This window comes from Pteropus alecto, unplaced genomic scaffold (genome assembly GCF_000325575.1).
Source record: "Pteropus alecto unplaced genomic scaffold, ASM32557v1 scaffold101, whole genome shotgun sequence".
Classification (NCBI taxonomy): Eukaryota; Metazoa; Chordata; class Mammalia; order Chiroptera; family Pteropodidae; genus Pteropus; species Pteropus alecto.
Window position 1 is genome coordinate 4928214 of NW_006432945.1, and position 24334 is coordinate 4952547.

Sequence of the window (24334 nt, forward strand, 5' to 3'; positions counted from 1 at the left end):
CACGTTTTCTCATCCTGACGGCCTTGGCCAGGCCCGAGTCAAGGTTACACAATCATGCCTATCTTAAAGGATGTTTTCATCTCCAGCTTTTGTTGAGCACCATCGTGTTTTCCAAAAGGAAACATATTTCACTTGACCTTAACTAGGAGGACTTATTGCATCCTCTCTTCTCGAACTTCATTCCAGTATGTGTGTGTTTAGTAATTTTTTTTTTAACCTTCCCAGAAAGAAGATTGGCCCATGCACAAGCTGGAATGTTCTCCCATGGTTGTTTTTGGAGAAAACTGGAACCCCTCGGAGACCGTAAGGCTCACTGCAAGGATTCTGGCCAAACAGGTGAGGAAATGGGATAATGTTCAAGTGCACTTTATTTTATTTTTTTTTCTTAAAGGTCAGAAAGATGAACAAGTGACCTACGGCGATCGTCCGTCGTTAATAATCCCTGGCCATTATTTCCCATTCCCCTATGGATGGGGGGAAGGGGAATGGGAACAGCACCCCAGGTGTAAGCTGGTTTGTAACTGGCCCTGTGCAACGAAGATGTCGCTTACCCCAGACTAGGAACACAGCCCCAGCTTTTAAATTCTGATCCTTGTGTGAGACGAGATTACATAGAAAAATACGGCTTTTTAAGACGTGAACACCTGACTGAAAGTAACTAGCGCGTCGTAGGGAACCAGACCGGCCTGCCAAGCCTTGAGATGTTCCTGCTTTCCTTTCTGACAGAGAGGCCGCGCCCCACGCCCTGGTCCCGTCCAGGGTTCCGCTCTTTCTGGCTCCAAGGCAGGCAAGGAATAGGACAGAACAGCCAGGAAGGCCTATGCAAAGGAGAAGAGAAATAGGGGTGGAAAAGTGGAAACTGAGGCACGGGGAGAGAGGATGAGGGTAAAAGAAAGAAGAAGGGAAAACAGAAACGCCCCCGATGGGAATGTGGTAGCCAGCAGCAGTTTCCTCCACGATGCCGCCAGGCCTGGCTGCCCTCACCTTGTCTCTCAGCCCTTACCGATGCATGCGAGACGCCTGATCACCAGAGGCCCAAACTAAACGGGGTGGAGGAACATGCCACTGGACTTACCCTTGTGATACCGTGAAATAGGCCACGTGGAGGCACATATCCACTGAGGGGCTCGCTAAATAATGAATGTATGGCAGAGCCTCTGTACTGTAAATCTTATAAAGCGGAAATTTCATCCACCTCCTCTTCACATCACCCTCACCTTTTAACATTTTCTATTTTTTATCGAAGCCAAACATGATTGCCGTGATTAGCACATGCCTACCCCTGGACTAAGTTGGCACCCTGGGCCGCGTAAACAGAGGTAGAACATTTCCAGACTCTGAGCTCACCGTTCCGTTATGTTCAGCTGGGGGTCAGATGCTCGCTGAAATGCCACTGCACCAGCTCAGAGTAACTGAAGGCACTCAAGGGGTGCCTGCAGAGTGACACCGAGAAATCAGAGTCGTGTTCCCTGGTGGAGGTTAACCTTCGGATCCTTACTAGCAATTATCTTTAAATACATGCGGAGTGTTTGGTCAGAAGGAAAGGGTAGGGGAAAATGGTGTGGCTAGGTGAGGTGTCAGAGCAAATAAGCTAGCAAAGTAGATCTGGAAGCATCCTGGGAGGATTGGGTGGGATGACCAATCTGCTTGTTCTCCCCATCCCACCCCACCCCCACTCATCGATGTTATTTATAGTGTTATGGTCAAGAATGCAGAAGAAGCTGGTGTACTTCACTGAATGAAAAGCTTTCCCAGGCAAAATGAACCGTTCATCTTATAGAATGGAAGACGTCTGCTCCAAAAAAAAGAACTATTGAAATGTTTTGGCACCGGGAGGGTAGTCTGAATGCTATGATGAGTTTATACCAGTTTCATTCAACTTTTATTATAATTACTACTACTACTAATAGTCTATTAAATGAAAAGTTACCTGGCCACCTTTTCATCTCTATAGGACTTGATGATTAAAAAAATAGACCATTTGTATTCCAGCAGCTGGCAAAGGATTGGGGGGGTGGGAAGCAGGCTACCCAACTACCAAGGGGAAGCTTAACATGTTAACTAGGGAGGTGAGAACACCCTGCGAGACCACCTGTACCCCCAAATTGAATAGCCAGATTACAAAGACGGCGCCTCAGGCCGGCTCTTGAGCTCTGCTTTTGAACTCTTGTCAACACCAAGTTTATTCATGTTCTCAAAGCCTAGCGGGTTTACTATTGTTAGCGCCTCTTGGGGTGTCTAGAACAAAGCCAGCCACACGTTTAAAGTGAATCTAGGCTCACAGATACAACCAAAGTGTTCTTTTTGAAACACTGAATTTGAGATCATTTTAGCCTATGCTTAAAGAAAGTGTGAAATGGACAGGGGGTAAGATTTTGTTCCTTTTTAGAAGGGGAAATAATAAATAGAATGGTTCATCTGTAGACTCAGTCCTTTTAAGTCAGGGCTGTAAAAAGTTGTTTTCTAGCCAGCGTTCTTTCCCACAACAAGCATTTTTGAGCCTACTGTGTGCCGAGCATCATCGGGGCGTGAGGAAATGCTACGCACACTTTAGAAAGCGTTTTAAAGAAGTCAGTTTGGGATTTGGGTGTTGGGCAAAGATTCTCAGAGCCTTCCTGGTGGACAACTTGGAAAGCTTTCTTTATTTCAGGATTTTTGCCTTTTTGTCATGTTGATGTAAAAGTGAAACCACTCCTTTCTGCCCTAGTTGATAAAATTCGTATCTCTGTGATTTCTTCCCCAATTACTAGAAAAACCACCCAGAAACAACACCTTCAGAGAAATTGTTAGCTGTGAAGGATTTTGAATCACGTAAGTCTTTCCGTGACCGGCCGAGGAGGTATTTAGCGCCGCAGTTAATGTGGACGAGGCAGGACTGAGAACAGGAGGCAGTAGTTTGTCTAGTTACTGCTGGTGGTGATTTTATAATTTGTAGCTTTTATTTTGACTACGTGCTGTTTTGAAAAATGACTATAACTTTTTTTTTTCTGAGTTAACAGGATTACTAGGAAACAATTAAGGGGAAGCAGGAACTTGCAGGATGAATTATTGCATCCCAAGCCCTCTCCTGCCGGCTCTCCTGGCATGCTGAATATTTTTAGATCTTTGCTGAATTGCAGTCTTGTAAACAGCTGATGCCCTTACTGAAAGGCATTAAGTCAGGGGATGTCCATTCTGTTGACCATGACACAGATTCCAGGGCCAACTAGGGGGAGGGGGGACCTTGACCACACTGAGACTGGTTATCAGTTGTTGCCACTTGTCCCTGACCTCATTGCTAATGGTCGGTCGAAATTTCATGTCCTAAGTGACTTCCAGTTGTCAGAGGAAGAGAAGAATGAAATGGCATGCTTTTCTTCCCCTAGGATTTTTCAGTTAGACCAAGTGAAGAGGAAGAATATTTTCTGAGGGTACCACATATTTTCTTTCCTATTTACAATGAGAAAAGGGTGTAGCTAGACATTCATAGTTTCCTACCTGGCGAATAATGGTTTGTTTATCCACAGATCTGGATAAATTAGACAACGAAAAGAAGGATCTGATTCAGAGTGACATTTCTGCTCTCCATCACTTTTACTCCAAGCACCTCGAATTCCCCGACAATAAGAGCCTGGTAGTTCTCTTCGCGCAGGTGAGAACGCAGCATCCGGCAGCACTGTCTGGCCCTCCTCCGCCCGAGCCCCTCTCCCCGCACCCCGCACGCAGTCGGTGGAGGTGAACAGAAATCGAACAATGGCATCCACTTGAGGAACGAGGTTCTTGACCCCTGTTTTGCATAGCCTTGCTGGGTGACCTTGAGCAGATGAGGGTCCTCTTTGTGCTGGCCCTCATCCATGGGTGGAGCAGAGGAAATTCGCCCTACCTCTGCCTCTTGCCACAGAAACTGTCTATGAAAATGGAGAAGCTGCCAGTGCCTCCGTACCGCGGCACGCTGTAAGCTCTTTGAAAAGAAAAGACCATCTGAGGGTCACACATTAAATTTTACTTTTCTTCTCACGACCCTCCCATTCTAACAGGTTTTTTTTGTTTGTTTGTTTTTTGTTTGTTTTTCATTCCTACCCACACTGCGTTGATAAAGCAGAGGTGAGTACAGATGTCCTCGAGAGGGAGGCCCTCTCTGATGGCCCTGGGAAGGACAGTCACCACACTGAGGAGCCCACGTGGGTCAAGGTGCAGGTGCACTTCCAGCTGTGAAAATAAAGATAACTTTGCCTCTAAGACAGCAATGCACGCTGCTAGGACTTCTCGACGTTGGCACGGTAGATGTGGGACCATATTTTCAAAACCAAAAATCAAGGCACTGGATCTCACAAGCAGAAATATATTTGTGCTGTAAATGAGTCAGAGTCATTGAAATTGGACTCACTCAGAAAATCCAGGAGATAGATACATATATATATTTTATATTATATATAATATATTTATATATGCATATACACATACATATACACACATATATATATACACACATATATACCCACATATATGTAACTATAGATTATTAGTCTCTTTATAGACGCTATGTTTATCAAATAACATTCATTCTGAGATTGTGTATGTACACACATACACCCACATGTATCTTTTTTCATATGTAAATGTGGAAAGGGGCATTCAGTATCCCCAAAGAAAACTCTAAAGCAAAAATGAGAAGTGCTAGTCCATCCGCATGCCAGGCCCTGGTCCGGCCCCTCGCCCCCGGCTGTGCGTCCACGCTCCAGCGTCCGAGCCTGTCCCTCTCTGTTTCGTGGGAGGCTGTTGTGGGTTAACGTGTGGCCCAGCAGCAGCTGGCGGCAGAGGTGACTGCGGTCCTTCGACAGCGCCGAGGTGCATTTTAATCACTGGGAACATATGCACGGTCGGGAAATGTATTTTTGGTGTGCAGCCTACATCTAGTCTAAATGCTAATTATGAGAACAGCTTTAGCAAGGCACTTACGCCTGATTTGACTTGAAAAAAAAAAAAAAAGACCATGGCCCATGCATCTTTCTTAACACATAAGTTCGCTTTTCTTCTCTAGGGATATTTCGGAAGGGAGGGAAAGCTGATAGGCAAATTGCTAGGCAATTGGGCTTAAACACCATCACCGCCTCCGAGAAAGGAACAGTGTTGACACTTGTAGTTATAGGAGCCTTTGCTTATGAAGAAGCACACCCTGGCACAGTAGGAGAGGAAGGCAGCGGTCATAGGACATTCAAGCCTGAAGGTGTTTGGAGTCATAAGCAGTTGAGCTTCATGCAGAGGAAGAGACTAAGACGCAAAGGGGCAAGTCTCCCACCCCTCGAAGTTGGTCAGGAGCTGTCTGTCCCTAAATCAGTTTTGAAAATCGTTGCTAAATTCTCTCATTCTTTCTGCAGACGTTTACATCTGCACACATCTCGTGGGCAGCAGACACTGCCAAGGCATGTTAGAACTCAGTCTGAGACTGTACGTAGGTCATTTGGTGCCCGGTGAGCTGCAGGACGCAGTGTTCATGCTCCAAGCAATTGTGTTGAATGAATGAAGATCTTAATTAAACTCTTACCTAATGTTGATTGATGGTCATTGGTTAATGGTGGTTGGTTAATGTCCTGATGACAGAATAGGTTAGGGTACTTGAAGTTGGCACAAAAAATAGTATGCTCAGTCTTCTATGTAGAAATGCCCAACATCTCAGGATTTCAAAGACTATGTATTGTTCTATTAACGGTCAGTAATCTTTTTTTTTTATGTTGAAAATTGCAAATACTAATTGTAAATGTGTTGAATCATAAAAACTATAAGTCGAACACATCATAGCCTTTACTTCAATGTACTAAGATTTCCAAGCCTTTGACACTGACCCTATAATTCTAAGTAAAGTTGCCACATTAACATCCATAGATCAGAACAATTTTGAAGAAACATGCTATAGCGTAAAGAAACACTTTAGTATGTCCGACAGCTTTGCTGTCAGTGTCCAGTTTGAACTCTGACTCCTCTTCTCCTACTCCTTATGTGTCTTTGAACAAGTTACTTAATCGTTGACCTCTCTGAGCCTCAGTTTCCACATCTGTAAAATGGGTTATGCCAGGACAGCATTGCAGACGTCTGAGGGGACACGCAGCACCTGGCACAGTGCCTGGCCCAGAGTAAGTGCTCGGCAGACACTCGTTTTCCAAAGCCCATTCATTGGCCTGAAACGCACCAGTGCGGCGTCTCCCGTACGGAAGGTTGCGGCCTACCGCGTGAACCCCTTCAGCACACCTCGCACAGCCTTGCTAGCGGCTCGCGGGGACGGGGGGCCTCAGCCTTTGCCGCTGGCCTTGGACAGGCCACTGCCCCTCTCTGATCCTGGTTTCACATCTGAGAAGAGACTGAGCCCCTTGCCAGCTCTGAAACCTTAGGTATAAATGAAAGCGCCCACTGAACTGTCTCCCGATCGACCGGGTGTTCCTTGAGGGCACAGATTTTGGTCTGTTCATCCTTCTGTGCACAGTGCCCAGCCCATCAGGGCTCTGAGTGAATGTGCAAAGGATGACTTTATGGAACAATACAAAATGGGGCTGTACGTCCCTCAGTGTTAGCCTGCTACTCTGAGCTAGGCTTCCAGAATGGTGAGAATTGCCCCTGGTATTTTTCGATACATCTCTTTTTAAGGATGAGACAATGGCCAGTGGTTGATTTGGCCAAGACGTGAAAGGAAGGTCTTAGTTCCTTAGCTTCAGGCCCCTCTGCCTCCCAAGGGGACGCACAGCAGTTAGAGTAGCTATGTTAGGGCTTTCCTGTTCACCGCCTCTCCTTATGGGATGGGTACGAGATTGAGTTCTTTTTCAATGAGAGAAAATCGAGGACAGAGAGACTCAGTGAAGGGCTCAAGATCACACAGCAGACCTGTGGCATGACTGAGATTCGATTCCAGGTGTACTGACTCCCCCCGCAGATACGCAAAAGCGAGTCCTCGGACCTTAGGGCTGTGTTATTGTCGGGGTCACCATGTGTAGGTGGGGAGGTAGGCTAGACTAGGTGCCTCGCCCTGACAATTCTGCTGTTATTTTTTTATGCATGAGGCTGACGGGTAAATTTTGTCTGAACTAAGGATACCTGGGCCAAAAGAAAGTTTTCAAAATCACTAAACCAGACCGTCTTCCTAATTAATTTGCTTAAGGTCAAAAATGAAAGAAATAATTTCTATCTTTTTTTTCTTTCTCCCCGTTTCTCACCACAGGTTAACTGTAATGGCTTCACAATCGAAGACGAAGAACTTTCTCACTTGGGATCAGCAATCTTTCCTGAGTAGGCTGAGTTTCACTTCATTTCTTTTCTTTTTACTTACTTAACACTAATTTGTTTTTTTTTTTTTTTTTTTTTTGATTTTTAAATAACCTATCTGACTGTGTGTGGCAGACATGAAACTCCAAGTGAATTAAGACACCTTTTCAATTCTGCCAGATTTCAAAATATTTCCCCTACATTTAAGGATCCAAAGGCAGCAGTTAAGAGAACAGTTATTAGTTAAGTCCTGCTAGGTAGAGAGCTGTCATGAAAGAATATTTTATAGTGTGCCCTGCTGGGGAATGTGCTTTTTTGCATATCTGTGGTTATAGAAATCTTTGGGTGTCTCACACTCAAAGTGAAACATTAATTGCCAACCAACAATTGACCATAGGCTTATGCAGAGAATATGTGAGTTTCTTCTCTCTCTTCTCTTTTTTGAAAAATACCAGTACAGAAACAGTGCTGTTTGGAGGGAGACTATACTAAAGGACTAAACTCGGGAAAATTTTCAAAGAACTATAGTTTTCCTTATTTCAGAAAAACTCAAGTAATTCAACAAAGGCTAGCCAGTTGACAAATGGAGATCTTTATAGCTCTGACTTTAATGGATTGCCAAGAATGGCTTTGCCATTGTCTCTTTGATGGAACTGAGCATTTTCGAAATTCTTCGGTCCCCTGAAATCAAGCTCTGTCTTCACAGGTGGGGCAAAGACGCGTCCCCTGTCTGTAGGTTAGTTCTGTCTAAAGCGACCTTGCTTAATATTTACTACAGGAGGCTTGGTGGAAGCGATTGCGGGAAACCCGTAACACCCACACGTTTGCACGGATGACGTGCGGGCTCCCGGTCTGTCTGTCTGTTGCCCCCCAGCTCTGTGCGTCATGCAGGTCTGAGAGAGAAAGAACCTGTGCAAGTCCACGTGTCCCGAGCAGCTGTCACAGGCTTTCCTGAACCACAGAAACAAAACGTTTTTTCCCATAACTACACGGTCCGAGTGGCCAAAATGGTGTCATTTGTTTTGGGGAGAAGCTCTCTGGGATTTTTGCCGTTGGGGAAAGGAAGTAGAAATAGAGAAAGGCCATTAGACCCTCTTCAGAAGGCTGGTAGTGACAGCTTCAGACGTGAAATGAACTCCGAAATGTCTCTGCTCTCAGTTTCCTCAAGACTAAAAACAGGCTGAGGGTGGTACCGCCTGAGGTTGCCCAGAAAAGAATGATGCCAAGAGCTATCAGAGGTGGTCTTGCCTTAGTGCATTTCCTCCACCTTCATTAAAACGATATCTACGAGTCTGTCTTGAAAAGCATTACTTAGTACGTCCGCAAGATGTTTCTAGAAATCTGCTTTTGACTTTCAGTCCATTTGTTTATCAGATTTCCGATTGCCTGTGTACCACTTGCCAGTAAGCCGTGTGGGCTGTGATGCATGGCAGACATGACTCTCCCCAAGGACAAGACAGGGACGTTGCTACCTGCCGTCCCAGGCCCAAGGCCAGCCACAGACTTCACTCAGACACTCAGACCTCTAGCAGCTGAGCGGTGGGGGGCAGCTCGCCCTGGCCACAGCATCCCCAGGCTCACCTTTGTCAGGCTCCACAGCCCCTTTTTTGTATTCTTCGGGGCAAACGGGAGAGGGGTTTTGGTCTCTGAGGGTTGAGGCAAGTGACACTGGCCACCCAAGCAATGATACATATGGATGTGAGTATGCCCAGTTTCCGGGCAGTTTTAATTGGGGGAAAAATCCCTTTGGGCTGAAATCAGTTCGGCATTGTGGTCTCAAAGGCAGCATTTTCAGAGATCAAGCATTTTTCCCCTGTAGTTTAGAAATTTCTGTTCTCAGAACTTTGACCTTGATCTAATCAGAAAGCTCAAAGCCCCTCGCATAGGCGACTCTCTGTGTCCTCGCTGTCCCTGAAAAGCAGACAGTGAGCAGCAGGAGCAGTGCTGTCCCAATTTTCCAGATGAGGAGATTAAGGTGCGGAGACTCACATGGCTTCCTCCAGGTCTCTGGGGCATCGCAAGCCCTCACTTAGGAAGCCGAGGAAAAGAGTGGAAATAATCCACTAACAGGAAAAGCGACTTGGGATGACAACCCGTTTGTCGTGAACAGTGTGCAATGAGCAGCAGTTCGCTGTAGGTGTTGGATTTTGAGTCCTGCATCTACAGGGAAGAAATTTTTGTGGGATTTGTTGCCGTTGCCATTTTTACTGTGGTGTGTTTTTGGTCGTGGCTTAGATAGCACGATTTTGCATGGCGGATGTCGCTTTTCAACATCATGAAAGTTTAAGATGTTCTATGTGATTACGAATGCCTTGCAGAAAAGCCTCTTAGAAGATGATGTCCAACTATTAGGTTTTTATGTTAAGGTCCTGCCAAGATCAAGTTCCTGTGCCTTGGCAAGTAAAGTAGCCAAGGATTACCCAGACTGTCCGTCTGCCCAGTTAAGAAAATTGAGTTTTCTCTTCTGATTGACAGCGTTGCCTTGATGAATCATAGTTGTTGCCCCAATGTCATTGTGACCTACAAGGGGACCCTGGCAGAAGTAAGAGCGGTACAGGAAATCAACCCGGGAGAGGAGGTGAGTGCGTGGCCGTGGGCAGCCGGGGCAGCGTGCTGCACACGGCTGTTTTAAAAGGCAGTGTAGAAAAATCACTGGGCACTCGGCAGTTACACTGTATTTGTCCTTGGGCCCTCCTGGGTTAATGACTCGATCTGTGACCTATGTCCCACACTTGGGGCTTCCCTTTGGTGCCATTTCCGTCCAAGAAAAAACAGGAAAGAATAAATTTGAGTTAAATGCCTCACAAAGATTTATTGAGATTTACAGAGAAAGGAGACTGTCGAAATGACCAGAATGAAATGTTTTTACTTCTCTTTAGAGCCCGTATATTCCCATTGCCTATTTGTTTTTCGATTAGTGAATGTTGGCGTGTTTTTCTCCCCCACAAAAGGTCAAAAGCATTGTTATCTAAAAGCAACCCGGAAGTAGCGAAAGAGTTACAGCTCCAGATGATGCATGACACTTTGTGTCATATCAATTGCACGTCTCAATCTGGAGAGTTCCCTTTTTAGGAATGTAATTCAGATGGCCAGTGTACACACTGGAAGGGCAAGGAGAGGTGACCTGTGGCCAAGAGGCACCTTTAGCATCCCTCCTTATCGTAGGGATGTGCAGAGAACCAGGTGTCCTGTCACCTGGTCAGTGGTTCCCTTTTTCGTGCCTGCGCTGGGATGCCATGATTACCTCACAAGACGTCTCACCTTGAAAAGGCTGGCCTGCCCGCTCTCTAGATGCAGGCTATATGTTCCTAAGTAAATAATAAAAAATAAAATAAAATAAATGAATTTTTAGGGATTGTAATCTCACACTTTGGATTAAATTTCAGTTTAATAATCTTGAATGCTATTTTAAGGTGCATGTCTGGATTTAAAATTTTAACTATAGCGATCAGCGTGCTGAATATGAAGGCCTTGGATTCTCGGGAGGTCGTTAGTAACCCACCACTGAACTGACACCTGAAGCTCAGGGTACAGGTTAGACTTCCCGCCCTTTGCTGAATTCATCACGACCAGGGTATCATGTTTTGGAGTCGGGGTGTCTTGGTTTCCTAATGTCTTGTGGAGACCACCCTGGTGCCTTTTTTGCTAAAACAGACGGTTGTAGTTGCTGAGAAAGTAAGGCCCCAGGCCCCAGAGCTCCTGTGGGCTGACTGGAGACCTGAGCAGTATGTCACCTAGACAGGCTCTGCCGGGCCAGGAGCAGTGACACTGAGCGGCCTTTGTCGCCATCTTCTGGGCTCTTCTGCTTGTTGCACTATGTGACCATCAGTCATTTCAGAGAAATGAGGCAGGAGGCTCTTGCCGTGGGAGGCAGGGCAGGGCTTGCTCCTGTCTGTTTGCCCTTGGGTCTTGCAGATCTGAGATGCAGTAACCTTACTTTGGGGAAGTCACTGCTTTGGGATGACTTGCCCCTCAATGAGGAAAAAGCCCACTCCCCACGGCATCTGAGCCGTGAGGTCTCCATTACTGCCCTCTGGGGTGGGCAGAGCTTGGCGCCCCTGCAAGTGCCCCCCTGCCCGTCCGCCAGCGCCTGAGGTTCCTGGCATGCTGACGGCTTTGTGACATCCATCTGTTCAGTCAGACATTTGCCTGATGGTGTGGGACGAGCAGCAAGTGCCATCCCAGTGAGTAGATAATGGACAGTTAAATGCCGGTCTCCTCCATATGCTCCAAGTCTCAGTTACAGACCCCGTTAGAAAAAAAAGCAAGGACGGGAAGCCCCGATGAGCCCAAAGGTTAAGACTTTTCCAAGTTCTCTGTCCCAGCTGGGTAAGGCAGCAGCATGCTGATGTCCTAGAAGCCGTGTCCTCCCTCTGCTTACTTGTCCCAGCCTGCCTAGCTGAGCTTCTCGCTCCGTGGCCAGCTGACGGAAGGAGAAAGGGAAGCAGAGTATGTGCGTGTTCATGCTGCCCTTCCACTCTCCCAGCAACGCGGCTGAGCCATCCCGGCTCGTGAAAGGAAAGAGGCTAAATGAAGGCCAGGCAGAGACGGCCCAGGGCCTCTGCTCAGTGAGGCCTTTGCTTCTGTGCAAGAGACAAGGGCGTTACTGCTGGGCGAACCCCAGCTTGCTCTCTTTGGGGACGGAGGAGGCGGGGGTGCCTTCGGCGCTTCGATTTCTCGTGTTAGGGACTCCTTGATTCTGTAGAAGCCCTTTCTCTCCACCACAAAGAGGTGAACAACACCAGAGGGTTGCTGCGTTTAAGGAATTCCGTGTGTCCATCCTAAACCGTGACCGTCCTCCTCCGCATCTGTCCCCACACGGCTACCACCACGAATGTTGGCAGGGCCGCAGGAAGGATAAAGAGCGAGTTGACCTGTAGCAGACTGTAGCGTCAACTTTTTGGACCTTCTTAGGTTTTTACCAGCTACATCGACCTGCTGTACCCAACGGAAGATCGAAATGACCGGTTAAGAGATTCCTATTTCTTTACCTGTGAGTGCCAGGAGTGCACCACCAAGCACAAGGTAAGCTCCCGGGTCCCGCAGAGGTGCTGACCATGCTGTGCGTCTCGGGAGCTCTCGGCCAAGCCGGCATCTCTGTCTGACTAAGGGTGTCTCCTCCTGCGGCGCTTTTGACCCTTTAAACCCTCCTGACTAAGACAGCCAGAGGGAAGCCGGTTAGACCAGGTTTCAATTCAAACCTGATTCCCGGAGCTGATGAAATTTTCATTACACTGTACAAATAAGAGAAGGATTTGCCCAACTGCTATTTCTTGGGGGGTGAAAAAAAAGACGATTGCTCAAAAAAAGAAGGAAGGGAAGAAGCACATGAGCATCACTTTCGGGCTTCGCAACCTGTGCAGAATATGAAGAATTTGCTCTGGAATTGCTCAGATTATTTAGGCAATGCCACCCCTCCTTATTCTGTTCTGATTCGTAGCTATTGGAACATACGTATCTGCCCGTAGCATCTAGGTGTCCTGCCTAGAAATAAAGATGTTTTGTTTGTTTATTTTCTGTAAAAGGGTAATGGCGTATTGAATTTTCTCTTAGATCCACTGCCCGATTTCCTTTCTTTCGTTCGGAACTTTAGAATGGGCAAGCCCGTACCTCCGCACGGGAAAATGCACTATTAGAGAAGTGTGCCCATCAGTATGGTTTCCACGGGAGGTAATGCCTTGCGCTTGTGGACATTTCCCTCAGGATAAGGCCAAGGTGAAAATCCGGAAGCTCAGCGATCCCCCAAAGGCAGAAGCTATCTGCGACATGGTCAGATACGCACGCAACGTCATCGAGGAGTTCCGGCGGGCCAAGCACTACAAATATATCCTTTATCGCTGTCCGGGAGTGTACTGACCCTCACCTGCAGGAGGTGCTGGGGAGTCGGGAGGAGGGAGCAGCGGAAGGAGGGTTTGAGATTCTAACTCTTGAAGGAAGAATGTCTCCTGGTAAAAAGACTTCCTGACCACCCATGCCTTGGAGTCAACATCAGTTTATGACGTTGATTTGACCTTGTTTGGCTAGTTTGGTCAGAAGCTCCGTGCGGTAGGAAGTTACATTATCTGAGACCACAGAGGACAGTTCCTCGAAGGCCCTCATTTACTGGGTATTTTGCTTTGTGCCCAAGGCTTTGCTTACATTGTCTCACCTGATCCTCACAGGTCACCCCCTGTAGCGGAGGGAAACAGACGCTTAGCTATCAGGTAATCTGGCCACAGCTCACCGTGGCAGACCCAGGATTTTAACCCCAGCTGTGCTGGCCACCGCTTAACCTACATGATAGCGTTTTCTCGGGTGTTGAAAAGGCGTTAGATTTGTATGAAGGAAGAACTGAAGCCAGTGAAAGGAAACGGGAGAAAGGCATGGGGTTTTTTTTCTCATTTTTCTCAGCATAAGGAAAAACTTTCTCATGGTGGGGACTTTTTCCTTAAAATTAAAAATGGCTTCAGCTAAAGTGCTCAGCTTAGGTGAGGGTTGAAATTTAACTAGAAAATTGAAGATTTGAGATTCTGTCCAATATTGTTTACAGCTGAACTGAGGGGTCTGTTGCCGGGGGCTAAAATTCTTGTTTAGTTTTTTCCTATTTGTTTCCTCAAGAAAAATGTGATTCCTTTCGCTTTTGCTCGGCTTTCTGTAATTTCCTTTTTCAGAGGGCGAGGGAACAGGCGCAGTGGAAGAAGTAACCCCTGGAACCCAGCCGGCCCTGGGAAGTCTCCGCGTGGGTGGGCCAGTCTTTTCCTTGACTCCAGAGCACCCCCTAGCGAGCTGCTGGAGATTTGCGAGCTCAGCCAGGAGAAGATGAGCTCCGTGTTTGAGGACAGCAACGTGTACATGTTGCACATGATGTACCAGGCCATGGGCGTCTGCTTGTACATGCAGGACTGGGAGGGAGCCCTGCGATACGGACAGAAAATCATTAAGCCCTACAGGTGATTGCGATGGCCGTTCTGATCACCTTAGCGCGGAACGGACTCTGGCAATTTGAAGTGCATGCCCAGGCTGTTTTGTCTTCTCACTGTCCTGTGTTGGAACGTGCCTAGACCAGCTTTCTCTTCTTTGCACCCACATCCGGAGGTACAGGTGCAGGGTGCTGCTCTATTGGGCCTGGCCTGTTCCCTCCGCCATCTGGAAGAGACGCCTAGAGGGGCAGGTTGGGGTTATGCGGGGGGTGCCGGGGCACAGCCATGCCGGGACCTGTCCAGGCGCTTCGTCCGTTGCACTTAATCCCGACCAGTGTAAAAAGGCATCTGTTTGTTTCTTCTCCCTCCCATGCCTTCCAAGTTAATAGAACTTGATTAATCGGTAAATGGTGGTATCAAAACCCTGCTTCTCCATCATTCCTCACAGTGTCCCCTTCTTGTGCCTTTGTAAACTGCGGCCCACTTTGCAAATGGGGAAACTCTGGGGCCATTGGAGTGGCTGTGATTATTAAATATCCCGCCCGCCCCCACCCCCCCCGCCCAAGGTTTGAATAAAACAGGTTGGGTTTTACCACATAGTACTAATGACTGTCAGCCACGGGGACCGAGAGGGTCATTAAACCTTAAAGTGGGCTGCAGACAAAGGTCATGGCATTGTCTTCTGGGTCTGACTAGCCACTCTGGGGCTGGAATGGCCTAGATCAGATCCCCGGGGTGCTTGTCTATATCATGCATTGCAGGGGCTCCCCAAGACCAAGTGGATGGGGATCTGGGCATCAGACCTGAGATACCTGTGTTCCAGAAGCACCCCAGGTGTTTCTCGTGAATTTGAGGAGACCTCAGTCCACGTTATAAGAATGGGAACTGTTAAATTTGTGTCTAGTCTGATTTTCCACCACCAAGTCGGCCCTCCACTCACCCCACACTGCCTTGATTAGCCAGCAGGGGGAGCCCAAGGGGAAGCCAACTCTTAAAATCTGTTAGAAATAATTAGCCACACTGGGAATAATCTCCAAGCCTACCTTCTTCCCAGGGTGGGTGAGAAAGTCCTCTGGTCTCATGCACACTTCCCTCTGTGAGATCTGGAGGGAGGGAGGGAAGGAAGAGGGGTGGGGATGGAGAGAGGGAGAGGGGGAGAGAGAGAGAGAGAGAGAGAGAGAGAGAGAGAGAGAGAGAGAGAGAATGAGAATGAATAGATGAGATCGTCTTGGCCTTGCGTTTCTTCTCCCAGCAGGAACTAGCTGTGCTGGACCCTTCCTTAGCGTAGTGAGCCCCAGCTCTGGTCTTCTGTGGGGCCACTGGCCCCGGGGCTTCCTCCAGGCAGCGTGGTGCCCTTCTCCCTGCTACCCCCACCCCTACCCCCAGAAATACAGCCAGAACAGGTCTCTCTTGGGTGGATTTTGAAGGTAGAGCGGTACAGGCCAGCCTGTTTATAAACACCTCCTATACACACACACACACTCTCTCTCTCTCTCTCTCTCTCTCTCTCTCTCTCTCTCTCTGAGCTGGCTCCTGGTCTCCGTCCCTAGAGAAATGGCTCTTTCCTAGACAAGCCCCATCAGCCGGCCTTCAGTTAAAGCCAGAGGAGAATACCTACTGTATATATGTAAAGCTCTCTATTGGACAATAGAGAAAGAAGAAATAGAAGGTGTTCTCCTGACTTTAGACAGCTTCTGGTTTTGCTAAACCAGCTGGTCTCAGAGTGTGACAGAAACCTGGGGTCTTGAGACATATCGGTGTGTGTAAATTTTTAAGTATACTGTCTTTTTAACATGAGAGTATAGATATAATGTCCTCACAATAGGGAATTTACCTTAAAAGATGTTTTCCCAACGCCCTGTTCTGACTGTACCTAAAACAAAATTTGGGGACTAGGTTTATAAATGTTTCTGTATGGGATTTGTCCTGAAGTTTTTATGTAGCTTTCCAGAAACACACAAACTGCATAAAACGAAGTACCTCCATGGCAGCCAGATAGGGTCGAAGTGTCCATACTCTCCACCCGGAACCCGCCGGGGTTTGGAGAAGCCTGGCTGCCGCGGAGAGTGTGGCCGTGAGCTCGGCATCCACGGGCTTGCTGCACCCGGCCGTGGGCCGCTTGACAAGGTGGCCTGTTGTCTTTTCTTCCAGCAAGCATTATCCTTTGTACTCCCTCAACGTGGCCTCCATGTGGTTGAAGCTAGGACGACTGTACATGGGCCTGGAAAACAAAGCTGCGGGGGAGAAAGCCCTGCGGAAGGTATGTCTGCGATGAGAGGTTAGGCGTCCGCCGGCCTGGACGGCGTCCTAAGCACCCGGCCTTCACGCCTCGTGAGGAGAGTGACCGAAAGGGTGGAGAATGACCAGCTCTTTTTTCTTTTTTTCTTTCCTTTTAGGCGCGGCAACCCCTGGTTGACCTCACAGATTGCAGGGACCCTGTCAGCTTATAATCCTTTATGTTTTATTTTTTACACCTACGGCACCTGGTCTTCCTAGGTGGTCTCCCATCCAAGTACTAACCAGGCCCGACCCTGCTTAGCCTCCAAGTTCAGACAGGATCGGGCTTGTTCTGGGTGGCATGGCCATAGACAAGAATGAGCAGCTCTTGACCCACCTTTTGGCCCCAGAAGTGGGAGGGGATGGGGTAGAGAAGGTAATCGAGCCTTTGCCATCCATATTGGTGCCAGGCCTTCCTGTAAGGAGAGGGGTGTACTCATTGAGAGGCGCTGGCCCCGATTACAGGCTCAGCCCATGCTGGGCACAGGGAGTACAGCTCCTGTCCCGTGTGAGGCTCTGGAAGTGGACAGAGCCCACTGGGTGGGCCAGGAAACCGTGGTGAGGGAATCTTCCATGTCTGCGTTTTAGAATTTATAGATCGGTGATGCTCAATTGTGGTGAAATAAACGTCATCGGTTATGGGCAGTTCCTCAGTATTTGGATTATGCATTTGCAGTTTCTAAAATTTTAGGACTTTATAATTGTTGTCACTCTTCACTGAGTGCCAGTTACTTGCCAGGACCCTCATGTGCGCTCTTTTATTCTCACGAAAATGAGATAGCTTTTCCTGATGAAGAAATTGAGATTCACACAGGTTAAGTAATGAGCATAGGGTACGTGGTGGGGCCTTGATTCAAATGGATCTGAATTGAAAGCTTCAGCTCCCCCCACTCATGCTGTGAGGAACATGCAGGGGGACCCAGGACCCTGGGCAGCATCTGTCCCCTCAGTGTTTGACGGCTGCCCCGTGCTGCCTGGGGGCCAGGGGGCGGGGCTGGACCCTCACTCTACAGCAGCGCGATTGTAACAATGGATTCTCATTTTTCAGTTAATAGTTGATAAAATGTAACCTTTGGGACCGTTTACTCCTGTAACAGAATGGTCGTAAAGGTTGGGGCCACAGACCAGCCTGGATGCCTCATTCTCTAGATTCCCCAAATCTGCCCCATAGACTCTTCGGGAAGATGGAGTAAGGTCTCGCGTCCCACACGGAAGGGGCAAGGCCACACCAGGCTAGGAGTGTGACTTAAGCATAAAATTTTCCATTTTTAAACCAGGGAATTTGTCTCCTAAGATAACATTTATTGCCTTAGCAAGTTGGAGGAAATTAACCAGTTAGGGCCACAATTGTAAAGTGCTGGTAGGTAATTAAATTCCAGATCAGTGAAGGAGAGAGTAAATCTGAGCAGGGAACAGGAGTCGTGAAACAAATGCAGGCGGCGCGGACTGGCATTTAAACAGGTGATTCCTGAAGACCTGCATGTCTGAGATCTAGACAGAGGACAGTGTAAGAGACAGCAATGCCTGCCATGGTCACGAGCCATCAGAAACTCCCTGTTTGGGGGAGTGAGAGTAATTTAAGCTTTTCAATCTGTGCAAAATATAGTGGAATACAAAAACAGCAAAATAAATTCCTGTGGATGACATTTGATATATACTTCCTATACGCCAAGCACTATTCAAAACACCTTATGTGTATTAACAACTCCGAGAGGTAGGTACCGTTCCTCTTTTATAGATGAGGACATTGAGGTACAGAGTGGTTAAGTTGCCCAAGGTCACACAGCTAGGAAGTGGTGGAGCCACTGGAAACTCTTCCACGATATTTTGTCTCGGAAAAAAAAAAACGTATTAAATACATTCTCTCTCTCGCTTCCTCAAAGGAAATGTGCACCAATTTTTAAGTTTTTTAAGAATATGTACGAAGAAGAAAGCATGTACTTTCTGGAAGGGAAGAACGGTTTAGCCACTTCTTACCGATTGGTAATGTAGCCTACAATTAAAACGGGTTTGACGTAAAGTTCGCTGTGGACTTTTCTGTCCCAGTGTTACCTGTTTACTTGATTGAGCGTAGCCAAATGGGTCCATCCCTAAAACATTTTTTACTGAAATCTCTAGAATACTGGGGCCAGAGAATGTCATGACATCAATTTCTCTACTTCTTCGGCTGTCGCACAATGTTTGACTCAGCAGTAGCGACTGGGTGACTCTTTGGTTACTAGATAATCGTGTCCTTTTTTTTTTTCAGCCAGACCCTAAAGGAGAACACCCAAGTGGGGGTGCAAGGGGATCGGCTTCAGGGTCTTAACCTCTTTTTTTATCCTCTCTCCTAGGCCGTCGAAATCATGGAAGTAGCTCACGGCAAAGATCATCCGTACATTTCTGAGATCAAGCAGGAAATTGAAAGCCACTGAAACAATGCCAACATGGTAGTTTTTATTTAAATGCTAGTGCAGAAACCTTCAAAGATTTGAGTACTTCAAATCATGTGCATCACTCCAGCATTTCTGTAAAACCTTTGCGATGAAAACACTGTTTGCACTTAAACCTTACTCATGGCTTACTTGGAGTTGGTCTTAATCTTTAACCTTCATATCAAATTCATTTTTGAATGCTTTTTTTTCCCCCTAAGAGATAATGGCCTGGTTTCATGTATTATACTTTGGACAGGTTGAGTTTTAAAAAATGCCATTATTTTTCCCTTCATGCCTATTATAGTGTTCTGAACAAACATGAATGATGAAAGAGAATAAAAAAAGGTAATAGTATTTGAAGTTTGTGTTTTCTTCTGTCTGTGGGGCAGGTTTCAAAGAGGAAAGGGCGGAAGTCACACCTGTTCTGCCTCAGTCAGCAAGCCCAGGCCTCCCCCAGCAAGCGATCAGGAGGTCTTTCACCTGCAGTTGCTTTCAGGGGGTAGGTGCCTATGGAGGAAGAAGGAGGGAAGGTGCAAGAAAGGAATAAAGGTATCTGTGGGGGAGAACGTTCAGGTGACCTGGGAGCCGCTTCCTGGCAGGAGAGTGTGTCAGTTCGGATTCTTCTGTATAGTACCCGGTCTCCCTTCAGTGCATAAAGATGCTCCATGCGTGCTTCGCTCACTGACTGAAAGCATCTCTCATTCTGTTACTTGTTCTGTGCAGTTCTCTCCTTGTCTGGCAACACTCCAGAGTAAGCTTAAGAAGGAAAAACATTTTTTCCTTACCAACTCTGTGTTGTTGAGCAAACACTGTTCTCTCCCCTCACGGCCAGCAGCAGCCCAGCTTCCCCAGGGCCTGGAAGGTAGCAACCTGGGGATTGTTTGTTAGCAACGGCTGCAGAAAAGCAGGGACCAGGCGAGCTCTGGAGCCCGGGGGATGTTCCTCCTCGTCCAAAGAGAGCAACTTCTCCATTAGGTGATAATTAAAGCCTGATGGGGTTTACAGTTCAGCGTTTTACAGACAGCTCAAACAGCTGTAAATCTGTTATCCTTCATCTGCACACACCCACACGCATCTCTCACACACAACACAGTTCACTGCACACAGTGGGATCCAGCAGGCAGGAAGCATTTTCTTGTCCAGAGACATGCAATGAGATGTTTATTGAGCATCTACTATATGCAAAGCACTCTGAATAGCTCTCTGAGTACAGAGAGATGAGTAGGGCGTCATTTTGGCTCCGGGGAGTTTAGTGTTTTAAGAATGCAGATTTACTCTAGCTAAGCCTAAAATAAGCTGAGCCCACCATCTCTAGGTTTTCTATTAGTAAGAAAGTAATACTTTTTAATAAATTTAAAATAATACAAATGCATCTCCCTCGCTGGTCCCGATCCCCAGAGGAAACCACTGTACAGTTTGCATGTGAGGTCCCAATTTTCCCATGCCTGTATAACCTATTATATAAATAGATTTGGAGAAACAAAGGCAGAATATGGTACTGACATATTTTTGTAATCTTCTCTGACTTAATGACAAGAACCTCTTTCATTTCAGCATTTACAGATTTGCTTCATTCTTTTTAGAGGCCGAACACTGCACCGGATGTGCACGTCATAATTTACTAAGCCTTTCTCCTATTTATGGACATGTGGTTTTTCCAGTTTGCTGTTATTATAGTAAACAATGTCACAATGAACAATCTTAGATAAATAACTTTGCTGACGTGGGATAGCATTTTGAGAGACAGATTCCTAGAAGTGGAATTTCAGGGTTAAGTAGTGGAAACATCTATTTGAATAAATATGGCCACAGTTCCTTTTAAAAAAAAATTGTATCGGTACCAGTAGGATATAATCTTTGTAGTATTTGTTTTCCTCTATCCTCTCAACACGGCAATATTTTAAAAAGTTTTTGCGAGTCTACTGTATGAAATATTTTGTTTTATATGCATTTATTAGTGAGGTTGGACACTTTTTCATATGCTTAGGAATTGTATTTCTTCCGTGAGTTATTTGTGGCAGTTACCTATTTTGCTATTCCTATCTTTCATAAAAATTTATAAGAGCTCAATGTACATATATATATTGGAGTATTAGCTCTTTGTCATATATTGAAAATATTTTACCCCTGGTTGTCCAAATGTCACATTTGCTGATCCAAGGCAGACTTTTTTCATCTTTAAATGAAGACCAGATATAAAATTCTTTGTCTTCGATCTATCTAGAATTATTAGAGATGATTGTACTCTTTAAAATTTTTAAATTTTGCTATCGTTAGCTACTTGTGCCAGCATTATTTATTGAATGATTTATTTTCCCCTGCTGATTTGAAATGTTCTCAATATCATTCCCATAAGACTTAGGTTTATTCTGCACTATTTCGGTCCATTGATCTGTCTATTCCTATGCCAGTAAAATACTCTTTGTGCACTGCAAACCTTTTAGTATCTAGCAGAGCTAATATTCTGTGTTCTCTTGAATTTTTCTGGCCATCCTCCCAGTGTTTAACCCTCCAAATTGTTTGAGAGTCATCTGGCCAAGTCCTCTATTGGCCTTTCCCCACCTGCCCCATAAAAGTGCTGTTGTGTTGTTAGAAGTGCATTGGAGTCGGTGATACACAGAGAACTGACTTCTTCATGAGTCTTTCTATCTGGAAATATGGTGAGTTTATCAGTTTGTCTATGTTTTGCCACAAAGGGGTTTAGTTTATACAGGTCCTATGCATTCATCTTAATTCCTAGATTTTGTGTTTCTGTAGCTACTGAGTGAGCTCTTTTCTTCCATTATGCTTCTTAACTGTAAGCCTGATGTGTTCTCCCATTTATTTTCATTAAAGAACATGTAAAATCACAAAAGACATGTTTGATCCTGTTTTCGTCATTTTACGGCATATTTGTGTGTATATGTATTTTTTGTATTTATCTTTTGCTTTTTTCCCTTAAAAAAAAAATTTCCTTCCCCAGCTCTGCTAGTGGTCTATTTGGAGATAAACCGGTCGACTAGTGGTTACTGTTTTCTAGGTTATAAGACTATTTTTTGTTTGTCAAAGAAATAAAGGGAGTCTACTTACTCAGTCTATGGAAGATAAAACAAATTAGTACGTGTTCTACTTTACTTCTCTCCATTTTCATTGGCTTTGTCTATAATCACTTTTTTTAAAAATATTATGCAGCTTTTCTTTCAAGAACTGTAATTGTTTTGTTACCAGTCAACATATACACAGAATTATTTGTATGTTGAATGAGATTTATCTTCCATCTCCTGTCACCCCAAGTGGCTTTGGTATTCTCCCTGTCATAATGTGAATAACTCCTTCCTTATATAGTGATAATTGTAAATAGGTTACTCGTGGAAGGGGTGACACTGCCCTGTTACTGATCAAAGATAGATAAAGTGTCCACCCTCATCACTAGGGGTTCATGGTGTATGTCTGTAGCAGCTGATGAGCTGAAACATATATGGGATTGGGGAGCCACCTTTAAAGCTAGAGATGAGTTGTGTCGTTAATAAAAGTGAAAGACAAAAACAAGAATTTAGGTCTTTCTCTAGCAACCTGGTGGCCATCTTTCCCAGGTCAGCAGTTTGGGATCTAAGTAAACGACAGCTGGGACTTGGTTGGGACTTGGTGCTTAATAAGGGTCATCACTGCATCTGTGAGAAGAATCTATTTCTGTGTATTCTTTACTCCATCTGCCTGGTGATCACCGGTTTCAGTTTTTTAAGCAGATGTTCCCAGGCACTTGTGCCGATGGAAATAATCCTAAAAGTAAGAGATACATGCTTTCAACTAATGCAAACATACATAGTACAGAAGAGAGAAAATGCAACTGTTTTCTCTGAAAAAAAAAAAAAAGTTTATTGCATATGTAAATCAATAGACATCTTTTACAAAAAAAAAAAAAGGTTAGAATAAAGATCTCACATTTGTAAAGGCACATATGAAACATTTTACAGCAATGACAAGGGCAGTGAGAACAATGAACGATACTCAACTAGGACCAGTATCTAAATAAGACTTTATAAAAACCGATAGGGAACAGTGCAAAAAATACTGTCAAAAGTCAGTTTTATATACCTCATAACTGTGTATAAAACTGCCAAGCATAAGCTTATTTACTGATATGAAAAAAAAAGCACATAGACTAGCATGCATAATTTAAGGCTTTTAATATCGTTAAATTGAGAGGGAGTCTATAACAAAGTAGAGTTGATATGAATATTGGTAAATCACTCCCCAACTTAGGGAATGTCCAATAAACTCATTCCCTCTCTCCTTACAAGTTTGCAAAAGAGACTGGATTTCCATCTTGCAAGGCAGCCAGTGGCCACCTGAGGATAAGAATGTGTTCTCAGGATCCCAAGTCCCAACCTGGAATGCATTTCTCACAGCGACAGCCTAACAGGTGGTTCAATTTCCAGGTCAGCCCACGACAGCGAACCGGCTCTAGTTGACACAACCCTCCATTTCAGCTGTGCTGAGAGTCAGCGGGCTTCCGGGGGCTGACCCAAGAACCTTGAGAATCAACTGTTTTCTAAGCTGAGGACTTGTCTGTACATCATTTTGATATGAAATCTATTAAACGTCCACTGTTTTGAATAACATAAATTGCAACATTTTATAAAACACAGACCAAGAAAAGCATCAAAATACTGAATTAAGTAGCATAATAACAGCCCAGTGAAACAATCTAGATTAACCTGTTATTAATGTAACACATGTTACACACGGTTATATGTTTAAGTCATCTGCATATGTAAACTTTTTTTCCATTTTAAGAATCCTCAATTGCGTTAATCCACTATTAAAGGAACAAAGGACATACACAGGAAGTCATCTCTGATGAAGGGTAACCTTAGCTCCGAAAGGATAAGGTTAACAGATTTTTAAGATTCCAAACAGTGGCAAGAAAGTTTAGTCAAAGGGAACTGAAGTAACGTTTTACGTCAAATTAAAAAAAAAAAAAGGCTCTGAATTACAGCTTTCAGTTCTAGGTTGAAGGTATTTATTAGCTAACACTGCAGTTGGGGGAGGTGGGAGGCCCCTGAGAAATGCTCAGACCGCCCAGCACCCCTGCTGAGAGCCACCCGAGCTAAATTCTTGGCAGGATTCCTGAGATTTTAGCAAAATAGTTCCACCCCAAGGCACACAAAGACCCCAACCCAATCTTTTCAGCTTTCTCCTAGAAACCTTTTGTCAGGTGAGAAGGCATTTGTGTTTCCCTGGAGGAGGAGGCTGGGGAGAAAGAGGAGGATAAGCTATAAATTGGATCAACAGCTTACCCTGCCCCTCCCTAGATAACAGAACTGATCACAATACAACCTGTGAACGTTCCTGGGGAGCCCAGAGCTTCCCTTGTTCCAAGGGAGACAGGGCCAATCTGTGCAGAGCCTTTAATGAAGGGAGGAAGACTGTTCAAGAGGAAGCTCGAAACTAATTAATCTGACTGCACAGGACACTCTGCCCAAATGCGGCCACTGGGAATCCACATAACATCACCTTGAAGTAAATAACGAT

At 45.6% G+C, this 24334-nt stretch overlaps 1 protein-coding gene and 1 pseudogene across 1 annotated transcript in view; one reads left to right on the forward strand and one right to left on the reverse strand.

Annotated features, from left to right (window-relative positions):
* SMYD2 (SET and MYND domain containing 2) overlaps positions 1-19180 on the forward strand; it is a gene marked incomplete at its 5' end in the record, with an annotated part of 27570 nt that extends 8390 nt beyond the window's left edge. The window contains 10 exons of the mRNA XM_025043997.1: positions 226-336; positions 2751-2811; positions 3507-3631; positions 7187-7254; positions 9706-9808; positions 12145-12255; positions 12934-13054; positions 13985-14159; positions 16281-16389; positions 18740-19180. Of these exons, the coding sequence (XP_024899765.1) occupies positions 226-336; positions 2751-2811; positions 3507-3631; positions 7187-7254; positions 9706-9808; positions 12145-12255; positions 12934-13054; positions 13985-14159; positions 16281-16389; positions 18740-18820 (1065 nt within the window). The remainder of the gene's footprint in view (positions 1-225; positions 337-2750; positions 2812-3506; positions 3632-7186; positions 7255-9705; positions 9809-12144; positions 12256-12933; positions 13055-13984; positions 14160-16280; positions 16390-18739) is intronic.
* On the reverse strand, positions 16601-16719 carry LOC112476573 (annotated as a pseudogene).
* Positions 19181-24334: the final 5154 nt, after the last annotated feature.